This window comes from Physeter macrocephalus, chromosome 8 (genome assembly GCF_002837175.3).
Source record: "Physeter macrocephalus isolate SW-GA chromosome 8, ASM283717v5, whole genome shotgun sequence".
Taxonomy (NCBI): Eukaryota; Metazoa; Chordata; class Mammalia; order Artiodactyla; family Physeteridae; genus Physeter; species Physeter macrocephalus.
Window position 1 is genome coordinate 124272405 of NC_041221.1, and position 9701 is coordinate 124282105.

The following is a 9701-nucleotide window of genomic DNA, read 5'->3' on the forward strand; positions in this document are numbered from 1 at the left end:
CAGAAATCTCTTGCATTCCTATACACTAATGATGAAAAATCTGAAAGTGAAATTAAGGAAACACTCCCATTTACCATTGCAACAAAAAGAATAATACCTAGGAATAAACCTACCTAAGGAGACAAAAGACCTGAATGCAGAAAACTATAAGACACTGATGTAAGAAATTAAAGACGATACAAACAGTTGGAGAGATATACGATGTTTTGGATTGGAAGAAACAACATTGTGAAAATGACTATACTACCCAAAGCAATCTACAAATTCAATGCAATCCCTATCAAACTACCACTGGTATTTTTCACAGAACTAGAACAAAAAATTTCACGATTTGTATGGAAACAAAAAAGACCACGAATAGCCAAATCAATCTTGAGAAAGAAAAATGGAGCCGGAGGAATCAGGCTCCCGGACTTCAGACTATACTACAAAGCTAAAGTAATCAAAACAGTATGGTACTGGCACAAAAACAGAAATACAGCTCAATGGAACAGGATAGAAAGCCCAGAGATAAATCAACGCACCTATGGTCACCTTATTTTTGATAAAGGAGGCAAGAATATACAATGGAGAAAAGACAGCCTCTTCAATAAGTGGTGCTGGGAAAACTGGACAGCTACATGTAAAAGTAGGAAATTAGAACACTCCCTAACCCCACACACAAGAATAAACTCAAAATGGGTTAAAGACCTACATGTAAGGCCAGACACTATCAAACTCTTAGAGGAAAACATAGGCAGAACACTCTATGACATAAATCACAGCAAGATCCTTTTTGACCCATCTCCTAGAGAAATGGAAATAAAAACAAAAATAAACAAATGGGACCTAATGAAACTTAAAAGCTTTTGCACAGCAAAGGAAACCATAAGCAAGATGAAAAGACAACCATCAGAATGTGAGAAAATATTTGCAAATGAAGCAACTGACAAAGGATTAATCTCCAAAATTTACAAGCAGCTCATGCAGCTCAATATCAAAAAAACAAACAACCCAATCCAAAAATGGGCAGAAGGCTTAAATAGACATTTCTCCAAAGAAGATATATAGATTGCCAACAAACATGTGAAAGGATGCTCAACATCACTAATCATTAGAGAAGCACAGATCAAAACTACAATGAGATATCACCTCACACCAGTCAGAATGGCCATCATCAAAAAAATCTACAAACATTAAATGCTGGAGAGGGTGTGGAGAAAAGGGAACCCTCTTGCACTCCTGGTGGGAATGTAAATTGATACAGCCTCTATGGAGAACAGTATAGAGGTTACTTAAAAAACTAAAAAAAGAACTACCATATGCCCCAGCAATCCCACTACTGGGCATATACCCTGAGAAAACCATAATTCAGAAAGAGTCATGTACCACAATGTTCATTGCAGCTCTATTTACAATAGCCAGGGCATGGAAGCAACCTAAGTGTCCATGGACAGATGAATGGATTAAGAAGATGTGGCACATATATACTATGGAATATTACTCAGCCATAAAAAGAAACAAAATTGAGTTATTTGTAGTGAGGTGGATGGACCTAGAGTCTGTCATACAGAGTGAAGTTAAGTCAGAAAGAGAAAAACAAATACCGTATGCTAACACATATATATGGAATCTAAAAAAAAAAAAAAAGGGGTTCTGAAGAACCTGGGGCAGGTCAAGAATAAAGACACAGACATAGAGAATGGACTTGAGGACACAGAGAGGGGAAAGGATAAGTTGGGACGAAGTGAGAGAGTGGCATGAACATTTATATATTACCAAATGTAAAATAGATAGCTAGTGGGAAGCAGCCGCATAGCACAGGGAGATCAGCTCAGTGACCACCTAGAGTGATGGGATAGGGAGGGTGAGAGGGAGGTGCAAGAGGGAGGAGATATGGGGATATATGTATATGCATAGCTGATTCACTTTGTTATAAAGCAGAAACTCACACACTATTGTAAAGCAATTATACTCCAATAAAGCTGTTAAAAACAAAATATGTCTTTTAAATGCTTTTTTCTGCCTTTGTATTACCTGGTTTCATGTACCTCTTATCTTTTTATTTGCTGTACATATCAGTTTCAGGTTTGTTGTATTTTAAAGTCAGTGACTTTAAACATTTAGTCAGTTTTTTTCCTACCTTTTCTGTTTACCTCCCAATCACATATATTTCGATTGATTACTTTGAAAGCACAGCAGCAGTTTCCTTTTCAAGAGCTCGGCGGGTACCTGTAGCAAGGCCAGCCCACTCCTCAGTGGACTGCCTGTGGGTTGCCTCTTTGTCCCTCTCATCATTGCCTGAGGCGAGGCCCCCTCACTGATCCCCTGAGTACTATGCTTCTTGCCCCAACTCCCGCCTCTCCTTGTCAGCTCCTTCCTGCCCTCCTCATGCTGTAGCCAGCTGATCTTACCAGAAGGCAAATCTCCATTGTCCCTCAGTGCTTAAAATCCTTTAATACCAATCCCTTGTCCACCAGATGCAATCCAAACTTCTTGGTGTGCGTAAAAACCCCTGCATAAGCTGACCATTCCCACCTGCCTAGCCAGCCTCCTCTCTCCCTACAACTGCTCACACCCTCCCCAGGCCAATGACTCCGGCCACATCAAACGCAACATTCCAGGTGCAGGGAACAGGCTGAGCACAGGCGTGGAGTTGAACAGTATAGCAATGCTTTAGCAGCGGAGTGATAGGAAGTGGTCCACTGCAGAGCACCAGTGAAATATTGCCATGGATGTGTGCCCGAGCCCCGCTGCTCGGTTGAGGAATGGTGATGAAGGGATCATCAAGCCACTCTCTCTGCAAAGGGAGAGGAAAGCTGCTTCTAAAGAGCTTGCCGTTACCCACACCTGTACTCTGATGCCCTCCACTGTTTCTTTCCCCAACCTCAGCCTGCGACGGTGATCACTGGGGGCCTCACTGCAGCAGCCGGTGCCAGTGCAAAAACGGGGCTCTGTGCAACCCCATCACGGGGGCTTGCCACTGCGCTGCGGGCTTCCGGGGCTGGCGCTGCGAGGAGCGCTGTGAGCAAGGCACGTATGGTAACGACTGTCACCAGAGATGCCAGTGCCAGAACGGAGCTACCTGCGATCACGTCACAGGGGAGTGCCGCTGCTCACCCGGCTACACTGGAGCCTTGTAAGTGACTTGCTGCTGAGCAGCATAGCAGAGCCCTCCCACCCTCTCTGTTCATGCTGCTGGTATATTTCTGCACTTCTGTTTCTATTGCTGCCTGAAGAGTTACTGAGGGAATAGGCCCCGAGGCCCAGTTGTGGAGATGAGCAGTGATGGCCACTAGGTGCTCCTGCTGTTTGCTGTAGAGCATCAGAGCCCAGCCAGAGCCTCAGAGCCAGCTTCCATGTCTTCTTTTGGCAGAGCAGAGGCAGAGAGGGCCAGGATGCTGTGCTGAATGGCAATATTTGGGGTTGTTGGGGCAGATTTGGGTTCCGCTTGGATACTCCCTCAATTGCATTCATTTTACACTATCGCCTGTTAATGATTCACATTGTTCTGCTCTGTTAATTCGCTGGATAAAGCTGGGTGGGTTCAGTGCCTTAGAGAAGAAAGAAGGCGAAAGACGTCAGAAATAGTCCATAATGAAAGGTTAGCGGGGTTATTTAATGCCCATAGATATGTATGTTGCTTTGTGAATATGAAAGTACATATATCACATCTGTACAGGATATGTGCACCCAGATAGTTTAATTCTTTCTGGAGAACACTAAAGCAGTTACTTAATCTCCACTACTTTATTTTGTGGGAAGGGCATTCTTCAGTTTGCTTGTATTAGCAAACAGACTAAGAGGCAGAATTTGCCAAAAAAAAAAAGTAGGAGATAAAAAAATTTTCTTCCCTTAATGAGAAAATTACACTTGTAAGTCACAGAATTAGAACTTGAAAAAAATGTGGCTGACTAGGTAAATACTTTCTGCTGACAGTGTGAGGGCTATACAAGTAGAGCTAAGGAAAAAATTGCATTAGCCAAGAAAGCCCTGATTTTCAGAAGAATGGATGATCATCTGAGACTATTTAATTGTTAATATTGCTTTTATGGGTTTTTATCAAGGCCACAGTTGAATAGGGCTTTGGGAAACTTGCAGCAATTTTACAGGAGAGTAAAAAAGACAAAGGCCTAGGGAAGAAGGTGTATTCATACAATATAGGGTGGGGGCTTGTCATTCTGAAGAAGAGAATGCTGAAAATTGATTATGAAGATTTTGTACACTAATGGGGTGATGTGTAGACATTTCAGTCTCCTTTGAGGTTAGAACAAACACACCAAATAGACTTCCAGTGTAACCCATGAGCTTTATAAAAGTTACATGGAAAGTTCCTGTCACTAGGGAGCGTGTGGCCCACGAGAGTCATCCTTGGTGCTCTCTGATAGGACAGATTCTCCTCAAATTGAAATGGTTTCATTAGAAAATATCCCAAAACATGGGAATTCCTTGGTGGTCCAGTGGTTAGGACTCCGTGCTCTCACTGCCGTGGGCCCGTGTTCAATCCCTGGTCAGGGAACTAAGATCCCACAAGCCTAGCATCGTCCCCCACCCCCCCAATCAAAAAAGCTAATCACTCAGAAGATAACCCCAAACAAAGAGAAGGACTAGGTGACCCCTCAAAGACCCTTCCAGCCAATGTGATTGATACCCTTGATGTTAATGAAACGAACAGTACTGGACAGAGAAATCTGGTCTATTTTAGGGCCGTGGGTGCTGCTGTGTCTGTGAACCTAAGGGTTGTGTGGTTGGGTAAATCATGGTGTCCTTTGTCACATGTTAATCCCTCAGCTGTGAGGATCTTTGTCCCCCTGGCAAGCACGGGCCACAGTGTGAGCAGAGATGCCCCTGCCAAAATGGAGGTGTATGTCATCACGTCACTGGAGAATGCTCGTGTCCTTCTGGCTGGCTGGTAAGCTCACTTCCACCCTCCCAAAGCACCCTGTTCCAGGATACTCAAGTGAAAACACATGTGGAGGACTTTGGTACAAAAGAAAGTTACATTGATGGTTAAAAGATTCCAAAATTGGAAATACTTGACCATTTCAAAGCTGGAATTTTTCAGTCCAGAGAAGGCAGAAGGTGATTAAATCCTGAACTTGAAGTGTACTAAGGGTCCTCATGGAAAAGATAGTAGGCCATCTGTCCTGCATTTCCCCTCAGGATATAAAAGGGAAATATCTTGCCTTACACATGACAGCAAGAGCTGTCAAACCCTGCAACTATTTAAATAAGCATTTTCATAATTATGCTCTATGGATCATTATTATTCTTTGGGAACATTATTCTCAATAGGTTAAGTGTTATGTGAAAAAGTTATTTGGTCTTATGAACCTGGAGACACATTGAGGAAAGCCAAGTTTTCCAAGTATTGCAGAACTTCTCAGAGGTTTTAGTATGATACTTTAAGAGGAAGCTATATCTCCCCACACTTCCCAAACTTTGACTGTGATACTCTGTCTTTTTTTTAATAATTAATTTATTTTTATTATTTATTTATTTATTCTTTTTGGCTGCACTGGGTCTTTGTTGCTGTGTGCGGGCTTTCGCTAGTTGCGGTGAGCGGGGGTTACTCTTTGTTGTGGTACGTGGCCTTCTCATTACTCTTTATGTAGTGTCTCACAGGCTTAATGTTATGTGGAATAAAAAATGTCAAAGCTGGTTTACTAAGTAGATTACTCTGAAATCAGGAAATAACATTGGTTCGTATTTCTCTGAGTTGGTTTGTGTATGTGTGCTTGAAGGCAGAAGAGTGAATGACCAATGTATATTTCCTTCGTTAACATACAGAAAATAAAAGAACAATTTACTTGATGATTACCTTCCATCTCCATGAACTGTAGTGAAGCTGTTCTTGCAGGGGTTCAAGTGACTTAATTGCCAAATCCAGTAACAACTCCTCTCTTCTCATTCCACTTCACTTCTCCAAAGCTTTTGACTCTGTTGCTCATCCACCTCCCTTTCCTAATCTCTTTTCCCTCCACTTCTTTGATAATCCTCTGTCCTACCTCTCTTACTAAAAATCTCTTTTCCTAATCCCCCTTCTTTTACATACTGCTTTCTTACAGTATTTCCTTGGTTCCAGCCTTATCTTTCTCTTTTGTCACTACAAATCTTTTCTGGAAAGCTCATTAGGATCCATGGCTTTAACAATCATCTGCTGATTTTCCCAAACCTTGACTTTCCCTCACTTGACCACAGATGTGTATTTGATGTGTCTGCCTTAGGAGCCAGACATGGGATGGGACTGGTTTGGGATTGCCCTTGTTGTAGGCATGGAGCAAAGGAGACCTGGAGTCCACTTCCTGGTGAGAATCACGGGAAGTAAGGTTGAGTTCAAGATGTTAAGACCACTGGGACAAGTGGAAAAGAAATATCAGAACCAAGGCGAGAGCTGGAAATGGTAAGTGGGCAAGACAAGGAAGCAGAGCCTGGGGAAACTCTATGAAGCAATGGAATCAGTGCAAGGGGGCCTTTTATTAATGCCTCATGGTGAGGTGAATAGGGGAGCTATTGAAGTACTACTGAGCTGGAAGCAGGCCCATCAAAGTCAGTGGTCACAGAACCAAATTTGTTGTACCCCTAATCCTTTGTTGTACCACAATTCCTTTTTTACCTTTTTTGTCCTTATTAAAACCAACACTTCTTTTTTAGTTGCCCAAGGTAGAAATGCTGAATTATCTTTGACTCCTTCTCTTCTTTTATTTCTTGTATTCAACCTTTTGCCAACACTGGTCATTGCTTGGTCCTTAGCAAGGGATGGATTTTGCTGGGATAGCAGAGTGTCCAGGGAGAGCTCTGTGTTCTTTGGATGAGGAGCTATAGGCATGTTACTCCTAGGATTTTTGTGTAGACATTGTCTGTAGAGTTGCCTCATCTTGAGATTGAAGCTTTTTTCTTCTTCTGGGTCAGGGTGGTCATGATGTGGGATAGTGGTAACCACAAGCTTGGACCATGAGTCCCAGTAGGTGGGCAGATGGCCCTCTCCATCAGCCCAGTGGAGCCTCCCCAATACTCTGGGGCCCCTACCTTGATAGATGTTTCTTACTGAATGTTTCAGGTCATTTTTTTATGTGCATAGCTGAGCTTCCAACTTACACTTCTCTTTACAACATTTTCTTTGTACAATCATCCTAGGTACTTTTCATGATGAATATATATTCCTATCACACATACACATGTATGTATTTCAACTAATAGGAATAATATGAGCAAATAGCTTTAAGTAGGACATTAATCCTTATTTATAAACAACATTTCAACAGCATCTTTGAAGCTTATGTGGGACCATTACAAAATGTGAGTAGTTAGCCCCTGAGAGAGTGAGAATTTTCACCAGAACCCCTGCTTATCATGGATTAACCCTTGGCATGTTATTCCTTTAGTCATGTTAATATGTTGTACTAGAATGGAGGGGTCAGAGCTATTTTTACATCTTTCCCCCTCACCATGTTGTGAGCTAATTAAAGGTTGTGACTTTATCTTTGATTCTCAGAGCTTAGCACGATGCCTGGCACATAGATGATTCTCAGTTAAGCATTGATTTGAATCACCTCTCAAAGGCTTTTTCAGTTCCAAGATTCTGGAAGAACTTTCCTCATTGGTAGATAACTAGAAACCACCAGAGGAGACTTAATTAGCACACCAACTGCCTTTGTAGATAGCCAGGAGTTAGAGGAAATGTATTTTCTTACACTACCCAGAATAAACATTTACAAAACCATCTGGTGTTCGCTAGCCTCCAATATCAGAGTGCCCACAGTCTGTCTTTTTTATAGAGAAGGAGGACAAAGCAACAGCTTCCAACAGTTAAAAACATTGTAAAAATTCCTGTTACTTGGGATATGTTGTTTGCTGAAACAGTAACTCCAGTAAATAGATGATAAGCTACAAGCCCAAGTTATGTAGACGAGTGAAGTAGAAAATAGTAGAATATTTCATTGACTTATTGACAAAGTATCTTATGCTTCTCCACATAGTACTGGAATAAATATGACAGTGTCTGACAAGACAGACAGCCTCTAGGGTGAGGAGATGTGTCCAAGTTACTCTCTTGATTTTTCTCCCCAGGAAATAGGCTTTCCTATTGATCTTGGCCCAACAATGTTTGTTGAACCTGCGGAAAATAAAAGTGTATTTTCTTATGAAATAAAATGTCTAGGTTCATTTCTGCTGAAGTATTTCTTAGGCAATGTTATCATTAATTCAGGTACAAAAAATGTCAGTCTTTTCTATGCTTCCTTATAAGAAATAAAACCAATGATAAAGTGTAGTTTCTCTAGAACATATGGTGAAGCATTTGGATATTCCATTTGGGCCAGATGTTGTCATTTATGTAATGGATGCTCAATAAGTATTGTTGACTTACTGTACATGTAAGACACAAGGAAGAACACTTAGGAGGATTTGTAAATTCCTTAGGTTTCCATAATAATTTGATGTAACTTTATTTTTTTAATATAGGCATTTCTTAATATTACTATTCTGCCACCTATGAGTATATCTTGAGATTTAGGCTTACTAAGCAAATAAGTCAATTTAGAATTTCTAACACTTTCAAGATGATGAACAGAGTGTATGTGTTCTAAAATCTCCTTTATCTAATCTTCTTGCAGCCCTGTTCCTATATCCCTCCTCCCTTTTGGTTTCCCCTCTTTTCTCCCTTCTCCTTTGGCCCTTCCCTGGCTGGAGGCCCATCTAATTTCCCAAGTCTCTTTGAATGCAGGGCACAGTGTGTGGTCAGCCTTGCCCCGAGGGTCGCTTTGGAAAGAACTGTTCACAAGAATGTCAGTGCCATAATGGAGGGACGTGTGATGCTACCACGGGCCAATGTCACTGCAGTCCCGGATACACGGGGGAACGGTAAGGGACATCCTTGTGCTTCTCTGACTGTTTGTAACTGTGTGAAAGGAGAGCTTGGAGGGTCCAGGGAACACGTTTACTACCATTTGTCTGTGACTATTCTGTAATCATCCAAGAAGCATCTGTAAGGTATCAGTGTGTTTGACAGATTCCTTCCCAACTCAGTGCATAGAAACTGGATCATAGACAGCAATGGTGAATTGAAGATACAGCAATGGTGAATTGAAGATATTATATTTTATTTTAAAAAAATAATAAAATATCAGAACCCATGATGGATGAGTTCTATACAGTTAAGCGTTTAGGACAGCCACTTCAAACACCAATACGTTTTTTTTTTTTTTTTTTTTTTTTTTTTTTTTTTTGCCGTACACGGGCCTCTCACTGCTGGGGCCTCTCCCGTTGCGGAGCACAGGCTCCGGACGCACAGGCTCAGCGGCCATGGCTCACGGGCCCAGCCGCTCCGCGGCATGTGGGATCTTCCCGGACCGGGGCACGAACCCGTGTCCCCTGCATCGGCAGGCGGACTCTCAACCACTGCGCCACCAGGGAAGCCCAAGTACCAATATTTTTTACATTTTAAAGATTTTTGGATAGATTTATTTTAAAATGGGATGTGTACTTAGGTATCTTTAAAAAGTATGTCAGGCATAAAGTTACCTTCTTATGATGCTGTGTGCTCTTAAGAATAGCAGTCGTTTGTTTTTTCTGATATTGAACTGCATGAGCTGCTTGTGTATTTTGGAGATTAATCCTTTGTCAGTTGCTTTGTTTGCAAATATTTTCTCCCATTCTGAGAGTTGTCTTTTCATCTTGCTTATGGTTTCCTTTGCTGTGCAAAAGCTTTTAAGTTTCATTAG

The 9701-nt window shown here is 41.6% G+C and overlaps 1 protein-coding gene across 9 annotated transcripts in view; it reads left to right on the forward strand.

The window, feature by feature from the left end:
- The window catches only part of MEGF10 (multiple EGF like domains 10), a 163801-nt gene that overhangs the window by 100030 nt on the left and 54070 nt on the right, over positions 1–9701 (forward strand). For 8 of the 9 annotated variants that reach the window (XM_028493187.2, XM_055086732.1, XM_028493183.2 and 5 more), the window contains 3 exons: positions 2872–3118; positions 4771–4891; positions 8705–8841. In XM_028493187.2, the coding sequence (XP_028348988.1) occupies positions 2872–3118; positions 4771–4891; positions 8705–8841 (505 nt within the window). The remainder of the gene's footprint in view (positions 1–2871; positions 3119–4770; positions 4892–8704; positions 8842–9701) is intronic. The other variant, XM_055086733.1, reaches the window with a different exon arrangement.